The sequence below is a fragment of the Anastrepha ludens genome, chromosome 6 (assembly GCF_028408465.1).
Source record: "Anastrepha ludens isolate Willacy chromosome 6, idAnaLude1.1, whole genome shotgun sequence".
NCBI classification, from domain to species: Eukaryota; Metazoa; Arthropoda; class Insecta; order Diptera; family Tephritidae; genus Anastrepha; species Anastrepha ludens.
The window spans coordinates 98,251,351-98,269,373 of record NC_071502.1 but is presented as its reverse complement, the minus strand read 5'-3'; the positions used below and the strand labels follow the sequence as shown (position 1 = coordinate 98,269,373).

At 40.8% G+C, this 18,023-nt stretch overlaps 1 protein-coding gene across 5 annotated transcripts in view; it reads right to left on the bottom strand.

Moving 5' to 3' along the window:
- Positions 1-18,023, bottom strand: part of LOC128868759 (putative polypeptide N-acetylgalactosaminyltransferase 9) — a 363,662-nt gene that overhangs the window by 77,564 nt on the left and 268,075 nt on the right. For all 5 annotated transcript variants that reach the window (XM_054111228.1, XM_054111227.1, XM_054111231.1 and 2 more), the window contains one exon: positions 11,847-14,075. In XM_054111228.1, coding sequence (XP_053967203.1) covers positions 11,847-12,435 — 589 coding nt within the window. In that variant the 5' untranslated portion in view covers positions 12,436-14,075. The remainder of the gene's footprint in view (positions 1-11,846; positions 14,076-18,023) is intronic.

The following is an 18,023-nucleotide window of genomic DNA, read 5'->3' as shown; positions in this document are numbered from 1 at the left end:
TCATGTTCCACTCTTCATTTCGTCCGCACCATGGCTCTCGAATTCGCCAGACGCAAATCCGATGGACTATTCCATCTGGTCCATTTTGGAAAGCAAGGTGAGGACTAAAAAATATGCCAGTATGGATGCGCTGAAAAAAGCGATAATACGAGAATGGGCCAGAATACCTCAAGATCACATTCCTGCAGCATGCAACTCATGTTTTGACCGTTTGAAGGCTATAGTCAAGGCAAAAGGTGGTCATATCGAGCTAAAGTGAATATATGTTAAAATTGTAATAATTTTTGAGCATTTTTGTCTTTGAAATCAATAAAAAATAATTTCACACAAAAAAGTTATGGTGTTTTGAATAGGTAACACTTCATGTCGTTTACCCTGTACATTTCATCATACGAGTAATAGTTTAAATGTTTACAAGTTTAAAGAAAAATATTTTCCGGAGTATTCGTGCCCAATTTCTACATAAAACTAGCTCTTGAATGCACACAAAATTTCACTACGCCTGTGCACAGGAGCCTTTTAGTTCAAGCGGACCTGTGTAAAACGCATCGACGCGAAAGAAGGCATTTACGCCACCCGCATGCAGTTTAATAGTCTCCATAAAGTGTTTATAGCGCCTTGTTGCAACTAGGCAACAACTGCTATTCAACTTGCTACTCTTCATAAATTTTGCACAGCCATGCTTAAAAACATAAGCGGGTTGCAATGCAGGTCGCCCAGTTGCTGTTCGCTGAGCTATGCATTTGAAGGGAAACCAATTCATTTACGCACAGAATGCAATATAAAATATATATAATTTCGCTGCTTTGCTATTGTAGTTAGTAGCTGGCGCTTTTGTTTTTGGCTTCAGCTATTGCTGCCAATTCATATTGGCACTCACTACAGCCGGCAGCATTCATAATCCGAAGCGTGAGCTGGATGGTGCCACAAGTGCATATTCGCTCGTCATGCCGTATATCAAATAGAATTATTGCATGTCGAAAAGTGTCAGAATATATGTGCTCATGTACGTACACGAGTATCCGTAAATACCCACACTTTTGTAAGCATTTTCTATTATTGACAGCTATAACGAATCAGCAGCGCAGAGAATTGACTGGCCAGCAAAAAAGCAAAAAAGAAACAAAACAGCAGATTTTCAGATTTAGTCAAATCATTGTTGCGTATAATTAGTTGGCTACTGATTGCGTAAAATTACTGATTGGAATAGCAGAATCAACAATTTTATTTTCTGAATGCAGGTCAAGAACGCAATGACTACTGAAAAACAAAACATGGTTTATAGACTCGCACTACAGGTATACGCAGCAGTTTTAAAAGCCATTGAAGTGGATTTGCTTCAACATCAAGACACTTCCCATAAATTAGTAAGTGATAATACAGCTCTAATATACACATGCAAACCATACAGTCACATTGAGCTCGATCAAAAAAACCCAGCCCTAAAAGGTATTCAAAACGCTCCTACTTTCTACCACGTACCCCCAACTCACCCTAAGCTAATTAGCAGCAAAGAAAAGTTAACAAAGATTACTGGAGAATGTGGCGGTAATGGCCGTCTAAGTAACCCCAATTTAGAAGTCTATTGACCGCAACTGAAGCCTTGGGTGCATTAGTGGAGACAATGCGTACGAAGAGACAGACAGATCGCGGTGATTCATATTAGGTCAAGTAAAAAGTGCTCAGCGGTTTTTCGCTTGATTTTAGAGAAGAAATTACTAAAGTTAGGATACTCCGATTTATCTGAAACTTAAAGCATTTAGCTCAATAACATGTGCCCATACTGAAGGCAGTTTAATATTTGCACGATAGAAAAAGTCCCTGCACCTAATAGTAAAAAACTTGACTTCTCATTTTTACAAGACTCTCAAGAAAAATTTGCAAATACTTAAAGAGGAGACTATCGCTCGGCGCCCGGCAACGACTATACGACGAAAGCGAAAGAAGGTCACTTCCAAAATGCAGAATCCGTGATGAGTAATTGGTGTTCTCTAGTTAAGACGCTCACATGCCCGCTAAGAAGAAACAGGGAAGGAAGAGCAGGTAGTTCCATGTTAGTCAGCTGATTTGTTCAGACTTCATAAAAAGATTAGGAAATTTATTAAAAGGCATGAAAACCCCAAAGAAGAATTAAGAATATCAAACTATGTAATGAGACTGCGCAAGCCAAAAAAAAAAACAAATTATAGTTATGAAAAAGGAGGTCTGAATGCACTGTTACTTTTATACTTCGCGTTTACTTCATTTAATGCGTTTACTCTCCAGCGGGTCGGGGAAAAGAATACATCCGCGTTAAGACATGCCTGTCGTACGAAGCGACTAAAATCCGGCAGGAGAGAAAGTGGGCTCGGCTTGAAAGGCCTCACATACCCCGAGAACCTCCATCGGCAGAGCTGCATAGCTCATCAGGATCAAGACCAGTGAGATTGAGAGAGCAGGTATGATTACAGTACACTGGCAAATATTTCAGATTAGACAGTCTATGGAATGGTGAAAGTAGTAGTACAGTAGGCTGACACCTCACCGAAATGGCTGATAGGCCAATGTAGAATCTCCTGTGCGCCCTTAAAACTCTTGCAAGCCTTCGGATACGCTCCACATACCTACATACGTCACCATTAAGTTGCTGGTGCAGGCTCAGTTGAGAAATTCTGACTAGTTTCCGTCCTGGCTCTGAAATCTATTGCCCGTGAAGTGAAGAGTCAACCCTCGTATGGTTTCTCTGCTTGCATAGATAACCATGGGACACATAGCGAAACTGCATTTTCGTGTGAGGGCAGAGAATTCAATATGAGTAATAAAATCGCAAGCAAAACTTTCAAGGGAAAAAATTGAAGGAAGCAGAGATGATCGAAATAATAAGGTAGATCTGGAAGCAGCCTTCAGAAGAAATAGCCTACTGCAAAGATTCCCGCCGGCAAAGCTCGTACCCACTCTAAATGCAGCTGGAAACGGACCAGCCCGCACTGCGTCCAAAAACGCCAAAGCTGATAGCACCGCAAAGGGCAACGGACACACTAACATTAGCATTCAGAGGAAGAGGAAAGATGCCCACAGTAACTGCATTGGAGGGCAACAGTCGGCGCAATATACGCCAACCAGCACTCTTGCAGCGGCAAGCGGTATACTTTCGCTAACCAAAACGAGCGTGCGCCTAAAGAGACCTCCGAGGTTAGAATCACAAAAATCTGCTGACGCCAGCAGCACGAAGGAAATGCCAGTCTGTTGTTACTCGGACTGGTGGCGTAGCTGATTACAGAGGAACGGAACTGAGTTTCTCTGGAATAAAGTGGTACCTGTGCTGTCTAGAAGAGCGTAAAACTCCAGACAAGAAGTACGGGCCTGCGTAACTCAAAAGTAGCACACATTTCGAAGCGACAGAGGGCAAGAATATGCATACAAGCGGCCTGTAAAAGCACCCGTAGAGGAGCGGTTGAGCGAGCAATAGGAAAGGACCTGAGTATGGGTCGCACAACCAAAGAAGAGCTCAGAAGAGCAGAGCAAAAACCACGGGACTGAAAGAGGCAACACGATGAAGATTTAAGTTAGGTAAAGTCCTTACCGGGAATATACTAAACCAAAAAAATTATATGGTAGCGCATTTGGATACATTTTATTTTGTGAAGTCATCCGCATAGGCTCGGGAGACGCCAATACACTTGCCGCTCATATGCGGTGTCATCTCGAGAAAAGTATTATGAAAAGTAGAGGACACAAATTTAAAATAGGTCAGTTGTGATACCACACAGGGGAAGGTGAGGGGAAAAGCAGAAGGCGGAGAAAGGGCTTGGATTAGAGCATGACGACCAACAATGGCGATTTACGTTTGTATTAACCGCTTCAAGCTACTGATGAACTTCACCAGATGTAGGATATTTAAACCCGCAATATCCGCCGGTGTAACGAAAAAGTGAGAGCCTAGATATTTAAACCTTTACTCCTATATTTAAATCTTTACACCTCGTCCTCCAGACAGCTTCTGCAGAACGGACTTGAGGCAACTCCAAATCTCACCGCATGGACACCTAACGAACAATGTTCGGTGAGGATACCCACCAAATTCGAGAGCTGCGGATTTGTTAACCTTAGAAGTTCCCTCGAGCACCCCCGATCTATCCGTGGCCAAAAGGATCTGGCGACTTTGCACGTTTGCGCACTAGCCCAGCGCTCGCTGAGTTGACGCGAGGCCCATCTTTCCAGGAGCAGACCACAGGTTCTCAAGGGAACCCCAGTCCTATCATTTTGCGATCAAACCGTCTCAAGGGTCTCTTGTCTAGCGAACTCATCGGCCCAGCAGTTTTCCTCTACGCCGTTGTGACCAGGAACCCAAATGAGCCTAATATCGAAGTATTTCGACGCAATCGAGAGAGAAGTCAGGAATTTGCCGACTAATTTTGAACGCACAAATATCGAGCGCAAGGCCCTAATTGCCGCTTGGCTGTCGTAGTAGATATTTGAATCCTAACTATGCCACTGCTTGATTAGTTGCGGCTCTTCCGCTTGGAAAACACTACAGTGGGCCGGGAGCCTAAACTTGAGCTTGATGGAGATCTCCTCGCAGAATACTCCTCTACCAACTCTTCCGACATGAAAAAGGTTTTATTTAATGGTCTTTCAACTCAGTACAGAGAATATTGATTTTTCAAAATATGCAAACAAATTATTTGTAGCTTCGCAGAAGAAAAGGGAAAAGTAAACCAAGAAGTTCTATGCCCAATGAAAAGAGTCATTCAATTACAATACAAAATCGAAGCTAAGGAAAAAAATATGCATTCAAAGGAAACCATTTAGCAAAGGAAAATGTGCCATTTGTCTCCGTAATTGCTCCTCCGGCTTCGGCTGCTCGTAAATCAGCGCACGCATGCGCACTGACAACGACAATAACAATAAAAATAAATAGCCAAATTAAAAATTACGACATGAAAGAAATGAAAAGAAAAAAAAATCCAACAAAAACATAACAACAGCTACTCGATTGCCAACAACAGCCAACAAGAGGTAGTCTCACAAATAAATATGTCGGTATGTATGCAAGTATGTTCGGCGCAGTGCAACATTCAAAGTAACGACAGCAACAATCATTTTGCGCTTCACTGCCACATCATCATTGCCAAGTGAGTGTGTGCTGGTGAGAGCCGCCATGCGGCATGTGGCCGGGTATGGCAACTGCAAAATCAACTGGAGTGCGTGGCGCGGCAATTCAAGCCAGAGGCGCATTTAAATCGCGCTTTAATCGTTAACCAACGACGATAAAATCTTAAATGCCAGCCGACAGATGAATGGAAGACAAGAATTCGCGGTCAATTGATAGCGAGCAAGAGCGACGACTGAAATGTATGTAGCTGCAGAGAGTTGGTGGGGCAAATGTGACAACTGTGTGCGGAGATGAATGGATGGTTGGATGGATTGTTTGAGTGGCTGGATGGGCAGACAACATAAATGCAGCAAGCGCTAGCAAATAGGCAAATGGGAGGTGAAATTGCATAGAAATTGGGGTATGTATGAACCGTTTTGCGATGTTCGGCGCTCCTATGCTTCCTCTGCCTTCCAATGACTGCAACAACTCATCAAATTTTGCTTTACATGTGAAGCGTCATTTTTTATTTATTTTTCAATGTGCCACATGCTGCGTTTTGCATGTTTGGCTAAATGTTGTAAAGATATGTACGTGTGCATGTATGTATGTATGCAGATGTATTTGCAGCACCGCTTGCAGTTGCAGCTGTTGTTGGCTTGTCGCTGTTTTTCTGTCAGCTTCATTGATTTCTTACAAGCACTTTTAGTCAGCGACAGTTTTACGATGCTGTGACATGCTGGCATTTTTCGCTAAGCAAATACGTACACATATACACATATATATGTACATATATCCATTGGTATCTGCAAGTATATACACATGGAAAAGCGTGAATAGGCAGATTTTACTTGTGTGATTCCCTCGCGAGCTTTGCTATTTTATGTTGACATTTAAGAATGAGGTTGTGGAAAAAAGCAGTTACCTAGATTTATGTGTAAGTAGCTATAAATTAGCATAAATATTGTATATAAAAACAAAAACAAAAGTTAAAAAAAAATTTAATTTAAATAAACTGTTTAATTTAAAAAAAAAAATATTTTAATAAAAATTGAAACACAAAATTAAAAGAAAACAACAGCTTTTGAAATAAGAAAAAAACTAAAAAAAAAATTTTTAAATAAAAAATATAAGAAAAACATTTTTTTAATAAAACAAAAATTAAAAATAAAATTTTTTAAATAAAGAAAAAAAATTAAAAAAAAATTTTAAAAATAAAAAAAAAAACTAAAAAAAAATTTTTAATAAAAAATTAATTTAAAAAATTTTAAATAAAAAAAAAATTTTAATTAAAAAAAAATTAAAAAAAATGTTTGATTAAAAACAATTAAAAAAAAATTTTTGATTAAAAAAATTAAAAAGAGGTGCATACACATAACAAGAGTGAAACTTTCAAGGCAGACAAAGAAAGAGGGAGAGACCAGTAAGAGAATGAGAGAGTGAGAGAGAGAGAGAGAAAGAATATTTATCTAAATAAATTCACAATATTTGCAGAGAATACAAATAGACAAAATTTACAAAAACGGAGAAGTGTCGACCGGTGTAGGTAAACGCCGGAAACAAACCGTGGCAACAACGCGCACTACTCCGCAGCGATTCCAGGAGCGTAGCAACGGCACAAATTACCCCAAGGCAATACCAATAAATCCGACGCCGGAATGGATAGTACTTTAGAGTACGCACAAGCACTAGCCAGGAAACGGAAATAAGCGTCAAAAAGTAGGCACCAGAAACAAAATGCCAAAAAAAATTGGGACCAAAAAACGCGGCAAACAGTAGGCTCCAAGGAAATATAACGCCAAAAAGTAGGCGCCAAGAATATATTTCCTTCAAGTTTGCACCAAAAAACAGTGGCAGCCAACAAAAAGTTGGCAGTGTTATTTTTCACTAGAAATTAGCAACCACAAGGAAAAACTCAGGAAAAATAGCCTAAAGTGTATCTGAGATATATATACCGTATAGCTCTCTCTGTCTCTCCTTTTCCTCTACGCTATATCTTTTTTCTCTTTCGCGGAAAGAAAATGCCCAAACCGTTGCATGGCCTTGAAATTTTACTCTCCATTCTCTTTTTAGTTAATAAAAATTAAAAAATAGAAGCACTAGCATAAAAGAATCGACGTTCGGGATACATTGAAATTTATATAGCCGCTGCGCGGCATTTGTAATTGAATACGATTTGTGTTGTAAAAATTATATTTTGGTGTAAAAATGTTGTATTCAAATACTTTTCCCTCGTTCAGCACAACAATCGAATTAAATGGTCGGCAGGTTGCTGATCGATTTCTTCTGTATAACGATTTCTTTTCTACTAAACTGTTTCTTTTTCTCTAATTTTACTTGAGTTATTGGCTGGCACCCTAACCAGTAGAATGGGTGTACTGTACAATAACTTCTGCAGGAGTTGTTAAGATGAAGACGAAATTGAGTCGATACAACACCTCCTCTGTGAATGGCTTGCGCTTCAAAGAAGCCGTGCCAAATATCTTCCCTATTGTTTCTTTGAAGGCTTGGAAAATTTGCAAAATGTCTCATTCGAGGGACTATTTACTTTCTTAAGAAGAAGATCTAAGTGGCTTAAGCCACTTAGTTAAGGGATGGTAATCAAATGCAGGTATCACAATGAGCCTTAGCGCCACCAAGTGTTTTGTCTCAGACAAGCAACCTGTTTAATCTACCCTAGCCCAGCCTATTTAATGCACAGTTCTCAAGCAATTGATGGGTGTCAAAATTCGAATAACATAGAAGATGAGCTTTTTGTTTTTTGAGATTTTTATAATTGTAAAAATGTCAAATAAATTTTATATACTAAGTTTGGTGACGTCTAATACACAAATTGCACAAATATGAGCATAGAATGCAAAAAAAAAATTATATTTTTCCACCGGAACTATAGCCTTTCCATGCATCACTCTAATAATTTAATAACTTTCTTAAAAGCGGACGATATTCGGCAGGCAATGTCTAAAACTTCCCTTAACATAGCATCATTTTCTGTGGAAGCCAAGCTGCTGGCTATCGGTCAGGTCGCAGGTCGCGGATGATGAAGGATCTCTAGATACAGAGGTTAGTTGCGAATAAGTTAGAAATAACAAATAAGCAGTGAAGGACACCGGTAGCGGCTGCAGTAATTAAAATCCAACCACCACCTACAGCAGATGAAGAGCTTCAGCTTCCCCGTTAGACCCACGTAACACTGGCACAATACGTTCTGGATACTGAAGCAAGTTAAGCTCCTACTTATCCAGAATTCACCCGGACATACTAAACATATGTCTTGCATGTGAAGGCACCCCGACGACACTAACCACCTTTTCACATGCCCCACTAAACGCACTCGTCTAACACCCCTCTCCCTCTGGACCCAATATGTCGAAACAGCTAGTTTCCTGGGCCTACCTTTAGATGATTTAGACAAAGATGACCGGTGATGTACACTACATAGGCAGGGCTTAGTATTGCTGCTACAACAGCACCGGTAGCGGCTGCTGTATCAGACTGCAGTGGTGAAGTGAAGTGGGCACTACTCTCCTGTAATTAAAAAAATTCCAATTTCGTAAACATCATCGACACGCCGAGAAGATGCCGCCTTCAAGTAAGAATCAAGTTCAAAAAACTTTGCGAGTTTTCCATAGTGGGCGACTGTGGATTCGGCACCTTGCGTCACCGGCCTGATTTTTTAACAAATAATAATAATAATTTGAAAATTTTGATATCCTAAAAACGAGATGTCTCCCGGAGGCAGCATACAACTGAAGGCTCCTCCATTGTGAGGAAAACATCAAGTCATGCATACCACAAATCGTAAGAGAAGCTTTGTGAAACAGTAAAAAAAGGACACAAAAATTAATCACCCTGTCGGAAGTTCTTGGGAACTAGACAGCTGCAGTATGCGTACAGACAATCAATGGATACTTCGCAAAAGCGTGGAGTAATTCTGTAATTTTTTTTTTCCAATAACCGGTCGATGGTGTTGGCGCAGTGTAAATATCGATGCCGATTTCAAAGATTACAGCGCGTACCTATCCGAATCGAACTGAAACCACACAAAACCTTGCTGGGCTTGGCCGCCACTACTCTGGTCGTTAGGCAGAGAATATCGCAGCTGTGGCTGCAGATGTCGCTGAGAAGGAAGAAATATCAACCACGCGACGGGCCACGCATTTGGGCATCACCCAACAATGGACCGTACGGCGAAGTTTAATGAACACATGCCCCCAAAATGCGAACAGTGCATCCATTAGTGGTTGCGGACCATCAGGCGCTTTGGACTTGCTGTCAAGCTAACCTCAATCTCAACGTCGAAGAGGGCAATCTTGTGTCGAACATCATCATGAGCGATAAGTCGCATTTCCATTTAAGTGGTTATGTCAATGAGCTTAATTTTTGGGGCGCTAAAAATCTGCGTGTGATGCACGAAGTGCCATTAAATCCACTCAAAGGCATTGTGTGGAAGAAGTGATTGGACCGCATTTTTTTTTTTTTGTTTTTTTTTTGAGGACGTCATCGGCAGTGCGGTCACTGTTACAGACGAACGTTACAGGCCCATGATAAATGACTTCTTACTGCGGCAATTGGATGGGCAGGACTTGGTGAACACTAGGTTTCAACAAGATGGTGCAACCGCACATACAACACGGGCCACAGTAGATATTGTGAAGCAAGCGTTTCTCCCGTTTTCGCGATTTGACGTTTTGGTACGCCCAGCAAGATCGCTCGATATAATCATTCTCAACTTCTTTCTTTGGGAATGTATGAAGTCGCGGGTAGGAAATTGAACAGTAGCCGAAGGAAATCTTGTGAAAAGTCATGGGAAATGCAATAAACGCGCAAAAATGTGTGTATCCAGCACAAGCAGTACCCACTTCACGGATATGATCTTTTCCACTTTACAAAAAAATTTTAAAAGTTCAAGGGTTCAGGGGGTTCCAAAAGTTATTAAACTTTTTTTAACTGAATGAGAAATATTGAGAACATCGATAGCTACGCTTTGGCAACTGAGAATGGCAACTCGTGGACATTTCCTACAAAAAAAAAAAAAAGATAAATCTGTTCGCGAAATTCATAGATCACTGGCGACATCATCGGTGCTTATTTCTTTCGAAATGAAGAATGAGCTGAAGTCTGAAGAAGATATCATCACAATCACATTGGTTTTATAATTTTTTCATGCGGTGTATGTCCTTTTTTTTTTCCTTGATCCCTCCACTTGGGACCATCGGGCTTCGACAAGACTCGGTTTTGCGTTGGTTTCTGAATTCTGACAGGGTTAGTGATTAGCCTACCGCTACCAGTCCTAAGTAGTGGGAATGTCCACCTGTCGCTGCTTAGGAACTACGCCTTCTCACTGCTGTGAGCGCCATCTGTGTTTCACATTTTTCTGGCAGACGGATCGCACTGATGGTTGAGGACTTCGCTAAATTTCGTGTGCCTGCGCTATTACCGCGATCGCCCGCTTCCTCTTGCTGGCGCCACTAATGCAATGTGTAACTGTGTGTCTTTGTTGTCTTAGCAGCCACAATGCAAATAATGCGCAGACTATTGTGCAGGAGTAAGCATGGAAAGGATTTCTAGGGAAAAAGAATGAAGAATGATTTTTTTTAGAAACAGGAAAACTAGGTAAATTTGGAAACGTGCGAGGACCGTTCTTTGCGTAGAATTCGAACACACAACCTCTGTGATGGCAGGCTAGTGAACTTACTCTAGACTACCGAAGCAGCCACAAATAAAAAAAAATGTTTGATTAAAAACAATTTAAAAAAATGTTTGATTAAAAAAAATTAAAAAGAGATGCGTACACATAACAAGAGTGAAACTTTCAAGGCAGACAAAGAAAGAGGGAGAGACCCGTGAGAGAGAGAGAGAGAAAGAATATTTAACTAAATAAATTCACAACATTTGCAGAGAATACAAATAGACAAAATTTACAAAAACGGAGAAGGGTCGACCGGTGTAGATAAACGCCGGAAACAAACCGTGGCAACAACGCGCACTACTCCGCAGCGATTCCAGGAGCGCAGCAACGGCACAAATTACCGCAAGGCAACACCAATAAATCCGACGCCGCCTATCCTCTCTCCATTTCTCTATTTTAAACCTAAAAAAATTTCTTTTCGAATTTTTTAATTTTTTAAATTTATTTTTTATTTGCTCCCCAAAAATATATTCCGCTATTTACGAATTAAACAAAATTTATTTCTGCATTTTTTCTAAATTTTTTTCCCCCCATCCCCCCAAAACATTTTCGGTTTCGGGTTGCGAAAATTTCACAACATTTCACTTCACCCCACCTGCATCTCTCTACTAAATTATTATCACGTTTTGCTGAATTGCCACAAATTAGTCATTAGCATTGTCTGCTAATCCTTTTGCGACCACCAACTACAACAACAAATCACACGGCTCAAGCCCAAAAATCACTACAAGCCACAAAAACGCAATCGCCCGGAATTAGCGCAATGCCTAATGGTGCATAAAATAAACAAAATTTATAAGCAGTATATATGGTATGGCATCCTGTATGAAGGTTTATAATGCAGAGACACACACAGACGTCGGCCATTAATGTGATGAGCTGCCTACTCGCACAAATGGACAGCAAATCGATCAAATAGATGCGCACAAATTGTTGCAGGCTCAACATAAAATAAAAGCGCAAAATAAAAAAAGAATAAATATCTTGCTCACATACACTAATGTATGTATGTGTGTGTATGTGTATGTATACATGTATTCAAGCCTACTACTACTACTTGAAATGCCAAAAACAACTTACCAAGATCTTCTCCATTCCTTTTGCCGCCACTGCTGCTGAGCTTATTGCCCGCAATCAATTTGCCACGATAAACCTTCTCGTTGGGTTGCGCCACCACCACATTATTCTGCACTGATTCATCGCCCACATTAAGGTCAGGCGCAACAATACCTGGATCTACGCCGTCATCGCCACCGGCGGCCGCGCCGACATCTTCATTTGCAAGTAGTTGATTATTTTCGAGTGGCGGCACATCACCAACACCACGACGCTGCTCACCACGCCCTCTCCCATCTGGTGCATCAACATCATTCACGCCATTCGCGCCACCATCGTCGACAATCGCACCACCGCGATCTACACCGAAACCGCCACCGGCCTCATAAATGCCCTGCTCGCCATCAGGCACATTGACTGGCGCGCCGCCGCCGCCACCGCCACCGCCACCTGCAACACTTTTCAATGCCAACGACATGCCGTTCCATTTGGTGTCGCTGCTACTGCGCGTGTCATCGTTGTAGATGAAAAAGGCAACAGTGAACCAGATGGCGGTGAGTATGGCCACGATTTTCACAATGGATGCTGAGCGGCGACGCCAAATGAACGCCATCTTTGCCGTTGTGTGATATTAATTTTTGCAGTTGTGAAAGGAGGGTATGTATGTGTGTGTGTGTGTGTGTGTATGGGTGTGCGATTGACTAGTAGTTGATAGTTGGTGTGCAAGTTATTCGCTGCAAGTTCACTTTACTCGTTCGCTCACACACTCGCGCTTTCACCTTCTTCGCTGCGTCTGTCTAGATTTTCCGCTCTATCACCGTCGCACGTCAAAATGAGTCACTTTGTGTGCTTTGCTTTTATTGCGTTAGTGCTTTAGCTGAAGTTTGTGTGTGTTGCGCGCCTAAATTTATGCCTCAATTAGGCTTAATTTATGTCTTGCCGATTTCGCTGATTGCGTACTGCTGATATGAGTTTGGTATGCAAGCCGCTACGCAACGTTTGCTTGGCTAGTGTCACGTGATTATTTATTTGTGCAATTAGTTGGCATACTTTTGGGCGCCGTACGTTGTTTATTTACAAATTCGTTAGACGTAATTTTTCTTACTTTTTTTGTTACTTTTGTGCATAATTAGCCTCGTTCTTTTTATTAGTTTTTTTTTTGTTTTTTGCTTGGCAATTAGTTTCTGTGTTTAGTCGCTTCTAACGCTTTGTTGCTTATTTTATGGCTTGGTGCGCTTGGTAGAAACGCTATGAAAATTATAACGGTTACAGTAAAATTCTTTTGATATGTTTTTTTTCGAATACTTTGTTTTAAAAAATATAAAATGCTTTGATTTACTAGCCTTGCGGTATGCAGTTGAAGCGAATTCTTTTAAGTTCCTGCGGTTCTGGCAGTTTTTTGTGGTGTGTGTGTGTGTGATTTTCCTTGAATTTTCTGATCCTTTACTATTTCATATTCTTAAATGTTCTATCAACCAACTCCAAGTTTTTTCTTCTTCTTTTCTGATTCTTTCTCCTCCTCCTCTCCTTTCTCCGTAGCGCTCTTGACTTGACTTCCGCTCGCTGAATCGACGCTTCCGCAAAGCACTAAATTTTCTAAGCGGTACTTCTATTTTCGCTTACACATTCACTTTTCCACTTCACTGCCTTTTGCAGTTGCTGTGTCCTGTTCCCGTTCAACTTCTTTCGCTTTCTACTTTCGCTTCTCTTCTCTCTTGCCCCTTTATCACGCGTCAATGCTAAGTTGTGTTTTTCTTACTCTCGCTTGTTTACCTTTCTAATTTCAATCCGCTGTTGTTTGTCTTTTGTTGGCCGTTATGTGTTCAACGCCTGTGGCCATAAAAATCGCAAAAATCACAAACCCCAATGCGCTGCTCTTCTATTTTCGCTCCGCACACTTTTTTGTTTGTTTGCATTTATTGTCGTCTCGCCACCATTCACTAGTTGCCTTTGCAATGTGTGCGCGCTGCTTCTTCTTTATTTATTTATCTTACTCTATATGTGTTGTGTTTTTGTTGTGTTGACCTTAACCGCGTTGTCGTTCTCGGTCCATCGCATGCACTCGTACGTGTGCGTTCCGGTCGTTCCTCTCAGTTCCCGTCGCTTCCACTTCAGCGCGTTACAGTCGCTCGCACTCTGTTGTTTGTTTTTGCTCTTTTTATTTATGTCCTTTCGTTACTGGCTTTCCTATAAACTTTTTATACTCTATTGCTGCGCTTCGTTGCGTATATTTGTTGTATGTGCTTTGTTTATCTGCAAAGAAAAACGAAAATGGAATTGTTGAATAAAAGAGTGGCGGGGGGTAATCGATAGAGTTTCGGGTTCAATAGTTTGTTATATTTTGGGGCAGTTAAATTTTATTTGTTTGAACAGAACTTTGCCTGTATACCTCCATCCCAGTCGTATAAGCCGCTATATGATTTTTACACATTTCACAGGTATACACATACAGTGGATCATAGAACTAATCGCACTTTGATGCAGTTTAAAATTAATTTCGAGTTTCTAATTGGTTGAGGAAGTGAAATCGGAGCGATTCTCTCCAAAGGTAAAAATAAATTTTTTCCATTTTTTTTGGAGTGCCCTAAAAAAACAAAATAAAAATTCGTTTTGCAAGTTCTTACTCTAAGAAAATTATATAAATAAGTGAAACTGTTGGTAATTTTGGGGAGTAAATTAAGTTTCTCAAGTAAATTTTTTTCGAATTATTAGTCACATTAAAAAAAAAAACCAAGACTCTCATCATGCCCGTCCTAACGTATGGCGCAGAAGCTTGGACGATGAAAGCATCCGATGAAGCGACACTTGGAGTGTTCGAGAGAAAGATTCTGCGTAAGATTTTTGGACCTTTGCACGTTGGCAACGGCGAATATCGCAGACGATGGAACGATGAGTTGTATGAGCTTTACGACGACATAGACCTAGCGCAGCGAATAAAGATCCAGCGACTACGTAGGCTGGGTCATGTCGTCCGAATGTATACAAACGCTCCGGCTTTGAAAGTATTCGATGCGGTACCAGCTGGCAGCTAAATAATAACACAAATGAAATACATTTTTGTTGTATTGATAAAATATTTTGTTTTTAGAAATTTGTATTTAATTTTAAGTCTTGGGAGAGAAAAGGGATCTAGGTTGGAGAATTTCTTCAAGTCATCCCCAAAGGGCACGCTAAGGAATCTCAAGCACCTAGAGAAATTGTTCAACAGTCTATTTCTCTGTAGGATCCCCACAGCTTATGCAATAGGGGTTGTATGAAATTCCAAGCTTCTCCGCATGAGTACCGATCACCCAGTGACCAGTGAACACCGCAGTGAGTTTAGAAATTGAATGGCGGGGGATTCCCATCACCTTAAGCGTTGGCCTTCTTAACTCGATTTTCTATGTGACAGCTTCCAGTGGAGCTTGGGGTCAAGTATTACACCAAGATACCTGACTTCCGATGCGAGTGTAAGACACTGGTTGTTTAGTCTTGGAAGCTTAAAATGCGGAGGCTTGTATTTCCTGGTGAATAGCATCAACTCCGTTTTGTCAGAGTTTACTCTGAGACCGCAACTGGCGGCCCAACTACTGAGTGTAACCAGTGCACCTTCCAAAATTTCAGCCCGTACTGATGAGAAGAGTCCTGAGACCATTAGGACCAAGTCATCGGCTTATGCTACCACCTTTACTCCTCCCCTGTTTAGGCGAGTTAAAGCTTCATCCATAGCTATTAGCCAAAGGAGAGGCGAGAGGACGCCGCCCTGTGGGGTACCTCTATGTCCGAACCTAGTGATTCTAGCCCCCCCTGCCGCAGCATTTATTTCCCTACTTCCAAGCAGGGACGAGATCCAGAGGTAGATAGGTCTTTCTACCCCCAGCCTATGACAATTCACTCAGCCGTAATATTATTAAAGGCGCCCTCTATGTCTATAAAGGCCGCTAAAGTGAATTGTTTTCTCTCCAGAGCTTTCTCAACAGTCCCTACTACCTCATGTAAGGCTGTGTCGGTAGATTTCCCTTTCAGGTAAGCGTGTTGGGCTGGAGAAAATCTGGTTTCCAAGTACTCTCAAATGTGGTAGTCGATCACTCTTTCGAACACCTTGAGAATAAAGGAGGTAAGACTTATGGGTCTGAAGTCCTTGGCCAAGACGTGGCCCCTCCTTCCTACTTTAGGAATGAAGACCACCTTGGTTTTCTTCCAGCTTGCAGGGACATGGTTTAGCGAGATACATGCCAGAAAGGTCTTATGAAGAGCGGGAACCACCAAGGTTTTAGTCTTCTGAAACATTACTGGCATGATACCATCGATACCTGGAGATTTGAAAGAGGAAAAGCTATTATTAGACAATAAACTCACGTGGAAATCTAATGTTGAGGAAAGAGTAAAGAAGGCCAACGTTGCATTATATACTTGCAAAAAAGCGGTCGGTATTAAATGGGGACTAACACCTCGTGTTACACATTGGCTCTATACTTCTGTAGTTAGACCAATTCTGATATATGGAACACTTGTATGGGTCCAAAGTGTTGAGTAGGGTCCAAAGAACAGCTTTTTTCTGCATCTCTGGCGCTTTAAGGACTACCCCAAACAAAGCGCTAGAAGTGCTAATCAATTTACCTGCACTAAATGTGATAGGGAAACATGTGGAAAGACCGGTGGTTTGGCCACGCTTCTGTTTTGCACTCTCTGAATAGTCACAGACAAGAAATATACTACTCTACTCCTAGACTCACCTGCGAATGGCTCTTCAAGACGAGTATACAGTCAAGAAAGGAGTGGAGAGCAGACATCAAGGCCATGAAGAAGGGGGGAATTAAATTTTATACAGATGGTTCCAAGCTAGACGATAAGGTTGGTTATGGAGCTTTCTCGAAGGAATTAGGACTGGAACTATCCGTTCGCCTACCAGACTACTATAGCGTCTATCGGGCTGAGCTTCTAGCTACAAAAGAGGTGGCTACATATCTAAATACGCATGCCGTAACAAAAACGACTATATATATATTCTCGGATAGCCAGGCGGCCATCAAATCAATGAATGCGGCTATACTAAGATCGAAGGTTGCAGAGGAATGCCGGGCGGCCCTAAATGATATTAGTGCCATATTCAAGGTCAGCCTTATTTGGGTTCCGGCGCACAGAGATATTGAGGGAAACTGTAAAGCTGATCAGCTAGCCAGAAAAGGTACTGCTGTTCAACTGCTCAGTGATAAAAATACCATTGGAATACCCATGACCACAAGTAAACTAATAATCAAAAACAACATCATCCAAGAGGCCAATAGGTTATGGAGAGATGAAGATACATGTGTAACAGCTAGGCTACTATGACCGCAAATAAACAAAAAAAGGACAAAGAAATTGCTTAGTCTCTCAAGAGACAATACCTCGAAGGTCGTGGCTTGTTTAACCGGTCATTGGCTGTTTGGCCTAGAAGTTTTCTCCCATGAATCTTGCAGAAGTTGCAGAGATGAGAAAGAGGAAGAAACAGTTGAGCAATTCCTTTGCAATTGTCCAGCCCTTGCTAAAATCAGAGCAGGTTGTTTAGGTAAATACTTTTTCAATTCTCTTACAGAGCTGTCTGGCGTGGGGGTGGGATCAATTCTACGTTTCATAAGAGCCACAAAATGGTTCCAGGAAGGAAGGTAAATGGGGTGCCCGTTCAGCTCAGTGGTAGCACAACGGACCTGTAAGGTCTAAGTGAGTGACCGACTACCACCATAACCTAATCTAATCTAATCTAACCTAATTTCTTAAAACACATTTTTTAATAACGACTGTTTTAGGTAATTATTTTAGGTAATAGAATTATCCTAAAACACATTTGCTTTTGTATGAATTAAAACTTTTTTAACATTTTTATTATTAACTTTTTTGACTAGTAGAATTTTCCTAACCCTAACGGATTACTAACTTCCTAAAATAAAATATTTTGTAGCGAAAGTTTTTTATTAATTTTTTTAAATTGTCAAATTTTCCTAAAACAAAGTTTCCGTATGAATTAAGTTTTTTTTTTAATTTTTTTTTAACCGTTTTGTGTACTAGTTAAACTTTATTTGTATATATATATTAAATATTTTTTTTTTTTAATAAATGTTTTAATACATATTTTTAACTACTACTACTATTGAAATTTTTTCATTAATTTTTTTAACTCTTAAAATTCTCTTGGTTGGTTGGTTGGTTTAAGGGTGACCCCGCATCGGAGTGCCACATAGA